Here is a 15,572-nt window from a genome sequence, read left to right on the forward strand (position 1 = left end):
TGTTCATATATATATATATACGATTAAATTCTTTACTAAGAATTCTCTAAAGCTTAATCATTTCACATATAGTAATAATCTAATTTAAAGTTTTAAATATTTTTTATTTAAAAAACTTTACAACTTTTGTAAATTTATAATTTTATTTTTATTAAAATTTTTAGGGTGCAGTTCCTCGTGGAAATGCTACTAAAGAAACAATTCAGCAAATGGGTTTATGTGATGGTCAAGTCGTTTATAAATGTCCCAAGTGCTGTTGTATCAAACCAGAAAGAGCTCATCACTGTAGTGTATGTCAGAGATGCATACGGAAAATGGACCATCATTGTCCATGGGTGAATAACTGTGTAGGGGAGAAAAATCAGAAATACTTTGTTTTATTTACTGTGAGTTGAATTATGTTTAAAAATTTCTAACATCATAAAATAATAACTTTTGCCTTAACTGAATTCTGAATTTATACAATATTTAACTACACTGTCAGTTTTCTATTAGTTGGCCAATGAATGCACCATATTGTATATATTTGACAGTAATAATCGAATTCAAAATCAGTTAACTTATCATAATAATTTTCATTTTTGATTTATATCAGTAATTACTCTGTGTGAAATGAATCAGAATTTTAAAATGTAAAATTTTATTTTAATTTAAAAAATTTTTATTTATTTATTTTGTTTTTAGTTTTTTGAATAAATGACGTGGCTGTAAAATGTTAAAATTTCATTGGAAAATTGATTATTATTTTTTTTTTCTATTTGAATTTCTGACAGTATTTTTCCTGCTGAGTTTAATTATGTAATCTGAATTTTATCATGCATGATCTTTCCTGATGTATTGTTGAAGTTTACATATGTTATATAAATCTATATGTTTGGCATCTACAACTGGCAATCTGTACATTATGATGTTGGCATCAGCTGTCTGATTCAAGCCTTAGATCTGATGCTTAAAGCATTTGAACAAAAATATATATTCATAATCTTTTATGTAGACTAATTGGAAGGGTCTGTTTTCTGCTTTAACATCTGCTATGTTATCCTCCTAGTGCGATGCAACAATGCTATGTTGCAGTCCCCATTGTGAAATAAAACCAAAGTGCTTGCCAACCATTTTGAGTTAAGGTCAGAAAACAGTTGTTCTGATTGATGTGAGAGAATAAAGTTCATCTCTTGTCGTTCATTGCTTTTAGTGCTTACAGAGAATGGTGAATGGGCTGTGTTACTAGTACCATCTGTGATACTTCTTTAACAATTTGAAGTAAACTCCAATGATAAAACACAGCAATAACTTTTATTTTACACTAAAAAAATGGCAACATACAAACAAGAGAAGAAAAAGTATACAAACTTGTTTTAAAAAAATAATTACATTCTTTGTGCGAGAAAATGCCATGCGGCTCCCGAGCCTGCATTTCAATATTACCAGTAACCTGTGCATTATTTATTATTAATCTATTTCAAATCCACAAGAGATTAATAGCGATATTTAAACTGTTATAACCTCTCACCCAACAGAGAGACTTTTTCCGAAGGGAAAAGTTCTGTAAAATTCGAAAGTTTTATGAGCTCGACCTTCTCAATTATTTTAAGAGGAGGTAATTTCTCTCATAAGTTCCAAACTTTAAACCAAAATTTTAAGTTTTCAACAAATACTTTTACACCACATTTAGATAGAAAATGGTGAACGTTCAAATACATTAGTTGAGCATATGTTAAATAATAAAATAAATTTTTAAACTTGGTTATATACACTAAGAGTTATTGTATTACTTAATTCTACTCAGAGCATCTACGTTCTTGTGCAAAGATCCTTTGCGATGAATGACCTTAAAATTATAAGATTGTAATGAGAGTGCCCAGCGCATCAATCTAGAGTTACATTTGGTGTTGGATTGTAGCCAGACCAAAGGTTTATAATCAGTTTGAATCAAGAATTCTTGCTGACCATCTAGATAAAAATGCAGTTTCTTGATAGCATAGATGATGGCAGCGCATTCCTTTTCAGTAGTACAATAATTCTTTTCAAATTTAGTAAATTTTTTTTTTTTGCTTATATACAAGATAGGATGTTCATGTTGATCATCATCTAATTGGAATAGTACTATACCCATGCCATTATCTGAGGCATCGGTTTGTATAATAAACCTTTTATCAAAGTCTGGAGTATACAGAATTGGTTTCTTGCATTGCAACTCTTTAAAATTTTTAAAAGCTTTGTCACATATTTCAGACCATTGTATATTTCCTTTTTTTTTTTTTTGTTACTCCTTTCAAAGCATCCGTGAGGGGTGCAATTTCCAAAAATCTCGGTATGTACTGGCGATAATACTCTACTAATCCTAAAAAAGTATCTGCAGAGTAATCTCTAATAGTCCTAAAAAAGCATATACTTCTGTTGTGGTCTTAGGTTTAGGATACTCATTTACAGCCAGGATCTTTACTTCATCCATGGTTCGTTGTCCTTGTCCCACGACATAGCCTAGGTATCTCACTCCCTAGAGCAAATTTACATTTTGATGGTTTTAGTCATAAGTTTGCTTTCTGTATTCTGTCTAGAACAGAAGTTAAGTTTTTAAGGTGCCTTCCCAGTTTTCTGAGTAAATGACAATGTCATCCAGGTATGGTACAGCGAATCCTTCGCATCCAGCCAGGACATTAGTCATTTAGGACTTTGCTAAAAAAGTATGGGGCATTTTTTAATCCAAAGTTTAAACGTAGAGGCCTGAAACTTTTAAAACTAGTTACAAATGTTGCATATCTTTAGGCTCTTTCTGTTAATGGAATTTGCCAGTAGCCTATAGATATATCTAATAGGGTAATATATTTTGCTTTTGCTACAGTTTCGATACGTTCTTCAATATTAGGCAAAGGAGAGTATTCAGTTTTAGTAACAGCATTGAGTTTACGATAATCAATACAAGGCCGAGGATCCTTTGATGAAGATTCTGTCAAAATCATGGGAGATGTATAGTCCAATTCTCCCAGCTTTATAATTTTGAGATCAAGTATTTTCTGAATTTCCTTTTTGAGAATTTCAGTCTGTCGGGGTGACAGTCTGTATGGCTTTATTTCTATTGGTTCATTATTTAATACCTGGATATTGGGGATTATTTGAAAAACAACCAGAATATTTCCATAAAAACCTTTCGTAAATCTTCTATTTCTCGAGTTCATTCTTCTGTATGATGTCCAAAAAATTTAATGTACTTGGATTGGAAGGTAAATGAGGTATGTCCATTTCTAAGTCTCCTTAGACTTCAGTTATCATATTAATCATTTCTGGTCTTTTGTAATATGGTTTAAGCATGTTAATGTGATATACTTGATTTGTCTCATTTTGTTCCTCGAAACTTACAATGTAATTGGTTTCTGAAATTTTCTGCTCTATTTTTCCAGGTCTTTTCCATTGTACTTCTAGTTTATTTTGACGATTCATTGATAAAACAAGAACTAAATCTCCTCTAGCAAATTGTCTTTTCACTGCGTTTCGATCGTGCCATGTTTTCCTCCGTTGTGCTTCTTTCATGTTTTCCACTGCAAGTTCTTTGCATTTCTTCATTCGATTAATAAGATCGAAAACGTAACTGGCAACATTATTACTTTCTTCAGTTGGTTCTAGCCACTGCTCATAAAGTAAAATGAGTGGCGTTTGTAGGTTTTTGCCATGAACCAGTTCTGCTGGTGTAAAACCAATGCTTTCATGTGTGATTGTTCTGAGGGTAAGAGGAACTGATGGTAAATAGTTCTCCCAACCAGAAGTCGCTCCTAATATAGGAGTCACTCTTAACACCTTTTTTAGCGTTGTATGGAATCGTTCAACGGGATTACTCTGTGGCTGATATTCAGAGCTTCTTACATGTTTAATGCCTAAATGCTCCAAAAATTCCTCTATCAAAGCACTGACAAAAGAGGTCTCCTGATCTGTTTGAATCACTTTAGGGAAGTCTGTACGACTGAGACCAACAGCATCAACATTTATTTTAGTGAATATTTCGCAAATGACTGGTACGAATGCCATTGGAGCCTTCTTTTTGTCATTTCCTTTCCCAGCGTACTGACAAGCATCACAGTTTTTAATAAAATCTTTGGTTTCTTTGTAACACCTTGTTGAATAAAAATATCTAGCAAGTCTGTCTTTGGTCTTTTTGACACCCAAATGACCAGAAGTTCCTTCGTGGCACATCTTTATAGTTGACGGCTTGAGTTTTTCAGGTATAACTACAAGCTGTCTTTCAAAGCCCATTTTATCCGTCGTTTTTTTTAACTAAAAGCTGTTTTCTTGTCAGACTATAGTTCTCATTTTTGCATGTACCTTCTTCAACTTCTTGGATGATATTAGACAGTTCCTTATCAGTAAGCTGAAGTTGTGCAACTTCTTTTGAGTCAATGTTTATCATTTTCATGAGAGCTTTGTCTTCCGTATTTAGTTCCAGTAATTTAACTTCTTCTTCAAAGACATCTCTGGATGCTTTATTTTCTTTTTTTATTGGTTCCAAGATCTTCTCTTCAGCTATTTCTCTTTTCCTTTCAGCTCTAGTAGAGATAGCATTGACCTGGTGAGGACAACTATCAGGCTTCTTTCCTTGTTTATCCAACAGTGCCTAATTCAACCTTCCTTTGTTGACTTCATTTCTAATAATGGCAACCTGAGTTATTACTCGCCCAAAATCACAATTTAGTTCGATCTCAGCCAATGGTAAACAGGTTGGATTCAAATCTAATGGATGTTGCACCCACACATTTTCACCTGTCAGCATTTCCGGCATGATGTATTTGTGACAAACTATATCAATACTAGCACTTGAATCCCTTAATATAGGAATTTTATGACCATTTACGTAACCCATATTAGTATAAGGTAAGAGAAATTTATCCTCTGTTTTTTTTACTAATTCTGTTAAGATTAGCAGGAGATTCAGTACTATTCTTAAGTTTTGGACATTGGGGTCTTAAATGTTGATAGAATCCACACTGATAACATTGTGGCATCTTCTGTGTTTCATATTTATCATATAAACGTAGACTTCTGAGTCTATGGAACCAGCTTTGTGAATTAAATCGTGATAATTTTTTTTTTTTTTTTTTTTCAGTTTTATTTTTATTATCTGAACTCACTTTACTTCGAGTGCATTGTATCTTTCTTTCTGCCGATCCACTACAGACCTTTTTTGAAAGTTTCCACGAATGTTTTCATAGACATCAAGTTTTTCAGCTAATTTTTTAGATGAAATCATCTCTATCCACTCATCAAGAAAATGATCTTGAATTTCAGGAGGAACTCGACATTTAAGTTGGTCAAGCACCATCAAATCTACCAACTGATCAAAAGTCTCAACTCCTAGACCAGTTACCTATTCTTTGCAATAACTTTTTATTTCATAGTTGAAATCCACCCATGTGGATTTGGTACTCTTTTGATATTTAATAAATTTCTGCCTAAACTTTTCAGGGATTGGCTTAAACTGTCTTAACAATAAATTCTTCACATGCTCATAGTCTTTAGCTTTATCGTAGGGTTTTCTAGCTATCAACTATGTTACTTCATAAGGAAGTAGTTTTAGTAAATGAGATACAAATTCTTCTTTATCAATTTGAGCCCATTCTGCTTGCCTTTAGCAAATATATACTGATATCTCCTTTCTTGTCATCGAATTTTTACATAAGGTGACGCAGCTTCGTTTTCAGCCGAACCTGTGTCCGGCAGTTTGAGACTTTGTGCCTGCTTCAAATCTTAATCTCTGTAATTCATACTGTTCTTTCCTTCTCCGCTTTTCTGCTTCTTCCTGTCTCCTACTTTCTTCTCTTTCCTCCCTCTCTTTCCATTCTTCTACTATTGTGTCTAAGACTCCTTTGATGAATACTTCATCATAATCTTTGCTTTCAACAATTTTCTGTTTCAAATTGACTAACTTCAAATCTGAAGTCACATGAACTCCCAGTTCAGCCACAAGATTTTGCCAATCTTCCTTACGAGCTCTTCCAAAGTAAAACATTGTTTCTATGTTTAAAATTAATGAACACTGTATTCTTTATACTTCCTCAAAATAGCTCAAATCAAATACTTTAATTAATTTAGACAACTAAAATGAATATTAAAAATAATATCCAATACGATAATAAAATAAGACAATTCAATATTAACAAGAAGTATTAATCCAGTATCACTAATATTACGCTCAGTGATGAACTAATAAAATAAAAACATGTACAATTATTCGATCTCGGCCGGCACCTCCAAGATAATTAAGACTGTGATACTTCTTTAACAATTTGATGGAACACAACAAAACTTTTATTTTACACTCAAAAAATGGCGACATACAAACAAGAGAAGAAAAAGTATCTAAACTTGTTTTAAAAAAATAATTACATGCTTCGTGTGAGAAAATGCCTGAGGCTCTCTAGCCTACGTTTCAATATTGCTAGTAACCCGTACATTATTTATTATTCATCTATTTCAAATGCACGAGAGATTAATAATGATATTAAAGCTGTTACATATCCATTAAAGGGAATCTTGTCCTGATGAATAGATCAGATTTGAGAATTTCTTGCTAATGTGACTCTCAGACCAAAACTGTGCACTCATAATCAAATGCTTAATTAAGGATTTCTTTTCTATATTTATCAAATTGCTACTTTACGTCAAAGAAGGGGTTCATTTTAAAGGTAGAAGTCTGAGGAACAACTCCTTTAAGGGACCAGAAAAAGTAAGCATATATCACTGTACTCCTCGTGACTTCATATCTTTTCTCAACATCAGATCTTGGTTGAAGGAAATTACCATGCTCATCATTTACCTCTTCAAGATTGACTGGGAAAGAATTTTTTTTCTAATACAAAAATGGAAGTTTCAAAGTCAAAAGATACATTGCTTCCCTTGACACTGCATGATTTCAGAGGATTGCTTCAGAAGAGGAGCAACTAAAAAGTACCTTTATTTTTGTACTTCTTCAGTAAATTTCAAGAAATATTTTGAAAAGATTGCAATGCAACTTTTTTTATTATAATTCAGTTACTGACATATTTTCTCAATCAGTAATAGTTTCCTAATCTGTTTCGACTCAAAAATACTTTAATGTAATTATAATTAGGAAATTTGTTCCTGAAGTGTGTGAATTTTAATTTTTGTTTAGCCTGTTTTAGCGAAGCCATTTATTGCTCTATATAATAGATATTTAAAGCTGTGTGTAATAAATATATATACACTGTGTTTCAAAAAGAATATTTGTATTACAAAGTGTTATTTTGTCCAAACTATCTATCACTGCGTTTTTAGCTCGGCTATTGGCGAAACGAATACATAGTCTAGTTTATATTAATAGCATGCTAGATGTCAGTTGTCTTCTGTTTTGCGTGGTAACCGTCACATGTTTAAAATGTCTACTCCGCAGCAGAAATCATTTTCTGTTCTCGAGTTTGAGGTACCAAAGTGATCCTCCGAATAGGTGGAACATTCGCAGATGGTATCGACAGTTTGTAAATACAGGATGTGTATGTAAAGGAAAGAGTCCTGACCAACCTCGTGTTCATGCCAAAAATGTTTCACGAATTCAAACTGCTTTCCAATGTAGTCTTTCAAAATCAACTCGTCGTGGCAGTTGGGAGTTACAACAACTATTTGGTGTATTTTGATACGTCATTTGTTTATGAAGCCGTACAAGTTACATTTGTTACAGGCTCTGCGTTCTGATGACAAGCACAAACATGTGGCATTTTGTAACGAGATTATTGATGTTATTGACAATGATAACACTTTCACACAACATATCGTGTTCAATGATGAAGCGGCTTTTCATGTTAGTGGTCATGTAAACAAACACAATGTTCGAATTTGGGGCCTACAGAACCCACATGTAGCCATTGAACATATATGAGATTCACCCAAAATCAATGTGTTTTGTGTTATTTCCCGATTATCTGTTTACGGCCCAGTCTTCTTTGATGGAAATATGGTTAACAGTCAGCAGTATCTCGCTACATTATAAAACTGGTTGTTTCCGAGGCTACACGAAGACATCTTCATTTTTCAACAAGGCGGGGCACCCCCTCACTGGTGTCACCAAGTGAGTGGTTATCTGGATGAAACTGTACCGAACCGTTGGATTGGTCGTCAAGGAGCTGGCTACTTAGCATGTCTCAGCTGGCTTCCACGGTCACCGGATTTGATACCCTGTGACTTCTTCCTGTTGGGTTTCATTAAAGACAATGTTTGTACCACCATTCCCACAGAACCTGGAAGAGGTGAAGAACCGGATCCGTACTGTCATAACATCAGTGACAATGGACATGCTTTCCTTAGTATGGGAGGAATTTGAGTATTGATGTGATATTGTTCATGTCGCTGATGGAGAACATATTGAACATCTGCAATCTGAGCTTGAGAGGTTCATACATATGTCTGTAAAGTTTCATATTCGTATGTCATACAGTTGAATAAATATATGCTTTTGAAATACGTATATTCTTTTTGAAACAAGCTGTATTTTATAGCTATATATAGTGGAGGGAACTACAGCTTTTGAGGCCCACAAAGCTAGTTTTACACATGAAAATATTTGGAAAAGACAACACTTTGCTTTTACTTCCTTGTACAAAGTAAAAAGGAAGTATTGTAATTGCGAAAAACTTTAGGCATAATTTTTCAATGAAAATATCCATTTTTTACCGCTATTGAATGCAATTTAACTTTAACGCTGTTTTTCTGACATATGTGCGTAAGGACAGATAAAAAAACTCTTTTCCCCCAAAAAAAATTATAAAACTGATTTAAAATGAATTCTGAAGGAGAATTTTTTGTGGCGTCTGTGCGTACGTATGTATGAACATATCTCGCATAACTCAAAAACAAGTAGCCTCAGAATGTTGAAATTTTGTATGTAGAACTGCTACAACATGTAGATGTGCAACTCGTATTTGGGTTGCAATAGGCCACATATCCACTCTGTTACCCGGCTCAATGATCTCAGTTTCTTTATTCTTGTGTGTTTGTAAATTGTGCATTTTTTCCTTTAAAAATGATTGAATTATGTTGTTCTTATCTTTCAGTTAAGGTTTTTACGTCTTTAGTAAATCTACATGCAATATTTATAGCATTATCAACAATTTAAAAGTTGTTTAAGTGCGAGTAAGTCTAATAAGTATTTTTACCATGGTGGCCATGTTTGTTTACATTTGAAATTTAGTAGAATGGTGGATTTGTTGCCAATCTAGAGAAACTAAGCTTCGCAACAGCAAAGATAATGCCTTCATTTATTATTTTGAATTAAATCATGATTAATCCATTCTGGAATTTATTCGAGGAAATAAGTATTTGAGATTTATTTTCGTAACTTTTAATATAGATATTTTGAGTTTTTATGTGTTTTTGCTTGTTGTGAAGTGAGAACTGAATTGAATGAGAAATATTCAATCGTCTGTGAAAAACTATTTTGTTTTTTTTTGTTTTTGTTTTGTTTGCTTAATTTCTTTTATACATCATTCTAGATTTATTATAGTATTTGAATAGAACATGTGGCAAAGATTAGGTAATTCTTCAAATGATATAAATTTTGTGCATTCTGAGTTATAATATAAACGAAATATACTATTGAGTGAACCTAGCACCAGAATGTCACTATGGTAAACGAATGTAGTGAATTTTAAAGAGTGCATTTATTCTATTGTGGTTTATGCACTGTAAACAAAGTAGATTTAATTCAGTCCAATAATTTTAAATGAAATGCAAGAAAAAATGTGTATAATTTAATATTCCATACAAGGAAGTCACATGGTGTACACAAAAGGATTTTTTCCCATTTTATCTCATGGGGAAAAAAAAAAAAAAAAAAGTGCCAACTACTGCAGATCCAGGTTTACAATATACGAGGGCTATCCAGAAAGTAGATTACGTTTTGGAATAAAAAAATAAACAAAGTATAGGAAACAAATTTTATTATATACAGATGAAAGCCACACTCAAATACTACTTTTCTACATAGTCACCATACAAATTAAGGCATTTATCGTAGCGATGTACGAGCTTGGAAATTCCTTCGTCGAAAAATTCGGCCGCCTGCGCCTTCAACCACTTCGTTACCTCTTCTTGCCTTCCATCTTGCACAAAACTTGTGGTAACCAAGCTTTTCGCTGATGATTTCGTGCAACAAACTTCGCGAAATTTGTGGAAAACTCAAAGAAAGTTCCGTTATTGTGAAATTTCGATTTTCACGGACTTTAGCATCGACTTTTTCGAGAAGTTCGGCGGTCACTATGCTGGGTCTCCCACTTCGATCTTCGTCGTGAACATTGGTTCGGCCATTTTGAAATCTTATGACCCACTGACGCACTCCACCTTCAGTGATAATGTTGTCCCCATACACTTCACGAAGCTGCCGATAGATTTCTATCGGTTTACAGTTTTTTGCAGTCAGAAACCTTATTACTGAGCGCACCTCGCAGCTCGCGGGATTTTCAATTAACGCAGACATTTCAAACCGTCACAGTATCTGAACGGAGCACGGCACGAACCTCTCACTAGCACGGCTAGATGCAGACTGAGCTGCGCAACGCTCTGACCCCAAGATGGCCGCGCTAGCCCCGCCCCTAGCGGACACAGACGGAAACGTAATCTACTTCCTGGATGGCCCTCGTAAAAAAAAAAAAAAACAGGTTTTCTATCACACCTTTCTTTCAGTAGTAAATCTAGCAGAAAATTACCTGAGGCAGGTTCATTTTTTGAAACAGGAATGTGTAGTAGCACTTTTAAGTGTTCGTATATATATACAGGGTGTCATAAAAAAACTTTGCCAACATCTGCACTTCTAGTGTCCGTTCCAGTTAACTGATCGAGATGAGATTGCAAATATAGTTATTTGGAAGTATGCACTCGAGATTCTAAGAAGGGCAACACAGGGGCACTCATAGTTACGGTTATAGTTGCAGATACTCAAATATGTTGGATGGTAAAGCCAACCTTTTCCGGTGTCAAAATGTTCAGCGCATGCATAACCCTAAATAGCATTGGAAAGGTACCGATATGTCCAAAAACGGACATGTTATGCATACACACACACACAAAAAAAAAAAAAAGGGTTCTGAAAACCGTCCAACAAAACACGATCTGGATGCATGCAGAAAATTTGCATATGACAGAGACGAGACACTGATCACTGATGATCGCACATATCGGACAAAAGCATACCTTTATTTATTTTTTACTATGGGTTGTGACCCCAAATGAGATGGCAAATTGGAATTTTGGGGTCATGAAAATTCATTTCAGTAGTTGAATTTAAACAAACTGCATTCATAAGACTTTTAAAGAAATTACATTAATTGATATTAATGAGATTAATTACCTGTTAAATAAAGTGCAAAGGAATTTTTAAAACTATCTAGCAATTCAAACTTAAAACTTGAGTTTTCTCAAAAGTCCTTGATGAATTTTGGTCCAGAGTTAGAACTAGATTTCTCACTATTTCTGAAATGACACTAAATGTTCTTCTCTTATTCAGCACTATATATTTTTATAAAACTACTTTTTTAATTAAAACCAAATGTCCTTCAATGTTGAATTTCTAGCATTAATTTCTAGCAGCTTTACATTTTAGCTGAATATCTGACAATTGGTGTTCTATGATTGGTATCTTGTCACTGTCATATACAAATTTTCTGTGTGCATCCAGATCATGTTTTTATTGGCTGGTTTTCAGAACTTTTTTTTTTTTTTTGTGTGTGTGTGTGTGTGTGTGTGTATGTATGCATAACATGTCTTGTTTTGAATATATTGGTACCTGACCGATGCTGTTCAGGGTTTCTCATATGCTGAACATTTTGCAACGGGAAAAAGTTGGTGTTGCCATCCGAAATTTTTCAGTTTCTTTAACTAACTGTAACCCTGAGCACCCCTGTGTTGCCATTCACAGAATCTCGAGCACATACCTCTGAATAACTATACTTAAAATCTCATCTCGATCGGTTAACCAGAACGAACGCTAGAAGTGCAGATGTTGACAAAGTCTCTTTATGACCACCCTGTATATATATATATATATATATATATATATATGCTTTAATGGTTTATATACATATATAAAACTTTTGTAGGCCTAATCTTCTTCATTTTGACTAGCACTTTTGGATACTGCGATTTTTTTTTTTTTTTTTTTCCTTTCTATGCTATTGTGCTTATGAAGGAAACAGCAGTTTGTATAGCTCAACTAAAGTGAAAGACTAATGATTATTTCTATATCACCACATTTTTATTTTTACCAGTAAGGGAATTTTTTAGATTAAGAATTAGATGGTTTTTAATTATATTTTACTGAAATAGAGTATAAGAAAGACCTAGTAAATAGAAATAATCTTCTTAATTTAAATATTCCTAGAAAGCATTTACATGCTATCAAGAGGCTAGGTTATTTGAATGCGGCAAAGCACACAAGGGCTATCTGCCTTAAAGGGGAGGTTTGCCTTCATGAAGGACTTTCTGAGGGAAATTGGTTTGTATTCACCATACTTTTAAAAGACATGACTTAAAAATCTGTGAATGATAACAAAAATCGGGAAAATGAAAGAAAATTGTAAGTCTGAAATCAGCATTAATAAATATATGTGTAGCAAACCTTATTTATTCTGAAACAATCTTATTGACCTTGTGAGTGGCTTGACTGTTTTTGTTGTGTCTTCAGATTTGCAGTCATTTGGTATATAATGTCTTTAATCCGGGACTTCAGCGTTTTCGGATTATTGGTTTTCCCGGATTATAGATCATCAGTTTAAATCTGGTAAGATAGCATGCAGAAATTATAAAATTAAAAATATGAAACCGTAATTTATGAAATAAAGAGCAATTATGATCTAAAGGGTATCAAAATTTACAAAAAAAGCTTAATATTTATTTGTTTATTTTATTAAACATTTCTTTCAACGTGCGCATGCGTAAAGCATACATTACGTATAGTCGAAATTAGAAAATTGTAACCAGAAAACTATTTGATGTGTATTCGTGATATTTATAATGACGAGGAATTTGATTTAAATCATATCAAAGACGGAGTATATCGAGATGAAATACGACATTTAGTAAGAAATTATAAGCTGAATAAAATAAAAACATCTACCCTGAAGATAAGGATAGTGCTGACAGATCAACTTCCAGTTCATTGCACGCCTCGACATTCCCCCCCCCCCCCCACGGAGCAGAGTGAAATTGATAAACAGATTTTGGACTGGTTAGAGAAACAAAGGATATGCCTTTATCCATTTTTTGCAGCAATTCCACTTTTTGTTTGATGGACATCGAAACATGCTTTCGCTTTGTAGATCCTTTAGCAGCTCCAGAATCAGAAATTCTTTTTGACATAATCGAAAGTTCAAGCTTACTTTTATAAAATTGCTCTGTCTGCAAAAAATAATAAGCCGAATCCAATTAGAAGATTAAGGAATAACGCAATCTGCAACATTAACTGAAATAGATAATTAGGTAATTTTAGCTTAGTTTATACCGTCCATTATACATTAAACGTGCACGCACGTTTACGCATGCGCAGAAATTTTGTAGCTTTGAGGTCCGGATTATGGACATCCCGATTAAAGACTTTTGACTGTATTACTTTATTATTCAAAGTATTTCATATTTTTATTTTCTTTAATGATCCGAATTTCATCCTAATGCATTGAAGATTATGGAAATTAAAAATAATTTTAAAAATCTCGTTAATAGGAATTATTTAAATGCAGATCTAAAAGTTGTGTTACTTAGTTAAAATACATGTTTTCATCTGCAGCTTATCTTGGTAACCAAAATTGAAAAATACTGTTGTATTTTATGTAAGTTATTTTTATTTCTACATTAATATATATATATAAATATATATTTACTGCAATTTATGAATTGCTTAATGTCATTGTGAGAAAAATATAGTATTAGATATAGGTATTTATGTGTGTATGAAAACGAGTGTTACAACTTCTCCTTAACAAAATATATATAACATTAGTTCTCACCCTTGTGCATCATGAATAAGTTTTAATTGCTTTTAAGTATCAATGGTGCCTTTCATTATGAATGCAATTGTCTTAAAATAATGAAAAATAAAAACGCGGCATAAAAAAAAATTTTGTGTATAATATCTTTCGCTCACTCTCTATATACAGTGTTTCAAAAAGAATATACGTATTTCAAAGTGTTATTTTGTCCAAACTATCAATCACTGCACCTTGGCTCAGCTATTGGTGAAACAAATGCATAAATCTAGTTTATATTAACTCTTTCGCATCGAAGTCGCCCAAAGCGCCCTAGCATTCAGACATCGGATCGACGCCCGAAACGCCTGAATAATTTCCTACCCAGTGCTTTCCCCCATCACATTACTGCATTACTCATTGCTTTCAGGTGTTGTTAAATCACATGTCAATCATTCTTTGTTGTCAATTTCCTTGTTTCCTTTGTTCCTTCCTTTCCTTTGCTTACTGTCAGTGTTTAGCTTTTGATGCCCGAAGTTGCAATCCCAGTGTCAAAGCGTCGAAGAAAGAAGTTCTCGCTTTACTTAAGTAAGGCTATTGTTAGCGCTGTAGTATTCAACTTGTCATGGGGGAAGGAAAAGCATTCCAGGAGAAATTCTTAGATACGGGCGTTTTCGATGTTTGGGAAATTGAGATTTTGTCCTCTCTCGATGCGAAAGAGTTAATAGCCGCTAAATGTCAGTTGTCTTCTGTTTTGTGTGGTAAGTGTCACATGTTTAAAATGGCTACTCCGCAGCAGAAATCATTTTGTGCTCTCGAGTTCGACACCCTGTAACTTCTTCCTATGGGGTTTCATTAAAGACAATGTTTATGTACTACTACTCCCACAGAACCTGGAAGAGGTGAAAAACTGGATCCATACTCTCATAACATGAGTGACAACGAACATGCTTGCCCGAATATGAGAGGAATTTGAGTATTGATATGATATTGTTCATGTCGCTGATGGAGGACATATTGAACATCTGTAATCTGAACTTGAGAGGTTCATACATATGTGTGTAAAGTTTCATATTCGTATGTCATACTGTTTAATAAATACTATATGCATTCGAAATATGTATATTCTATTTGAAACACGCTGTATATAGATAGATATTAGTTTTTATAAGCAAATCATTTATAGGCAACAACATTTTTATAGGCAAATATATTATGAATCAAAGTTTACAGTTTATTTTACAAATTGTACAGTTATGAGTCAAAATTTAAATTGTATAGTTAAATTGACCACTGTATTTTCAATGTAAATTGAAGTGTTTATACAAGATTTTCTATTCAGTTACATTTTATATCTTTTTGGCAATTTTATTATTAAAATTATGTACTAAAGTTTTACTTATGCAAGACTTTATCATATCAGGGGGCTTACATGACTCATTTGAGCATGGGGTGTAAATATGTATATATTTTTAATTTTTCTATTTCAATTCCCATTTCATTTTGTGGTGCATTTTATCTTTAAATGCTCAAAAGTTCATATGGAACGAAATGTGGCACAGTACTCTAAAATTACTCAGGTTTTGATCTTTCAGATTATTACTCCTTGAGAAGTGGGTCTAA

General features: G+C 33.3%; 1 protein-coding gene across 3 annotated transcripts in view; it reads left to right on the forward strand.

Moving 5' to 3' along the window:
• The window catches only part of LOC118193997 (palmitoyltransferase ZDHHC3), a 42,727-nt gene that overhangs the window by 10,429 nt on the left and 16,726 nt on the right, over nt 1-15,572 (forward strand). For all 3 annotated transcript variants that reach the window (XM_035365178.2, XM_035365172.2, XM_085822178.1), the window contains exon 3: nt 165-386. In XM_035365178.2, coding sequence (XP_035221069.1) covers nt 165-386 — 222 coding nt within the window. The remainder of the gene's footprint in view (nt 1-164; nt 387-15,572) is intronic.

This window comes from Stegodyphus dumicola, chromosome 8 (assembly GCF_044657685.1).
Source record: "Stegodyphus dumicola isolate Sdum_Otavi_A_Nest chromosome 8, ASM4465768v1".
Taxonomy (NCBI): Eukaryota; Metazoa; Arthropoda; class Arachnida; order Araneae; family Eresidae; genus Stegodyphus; species Stegodyphus dumicola.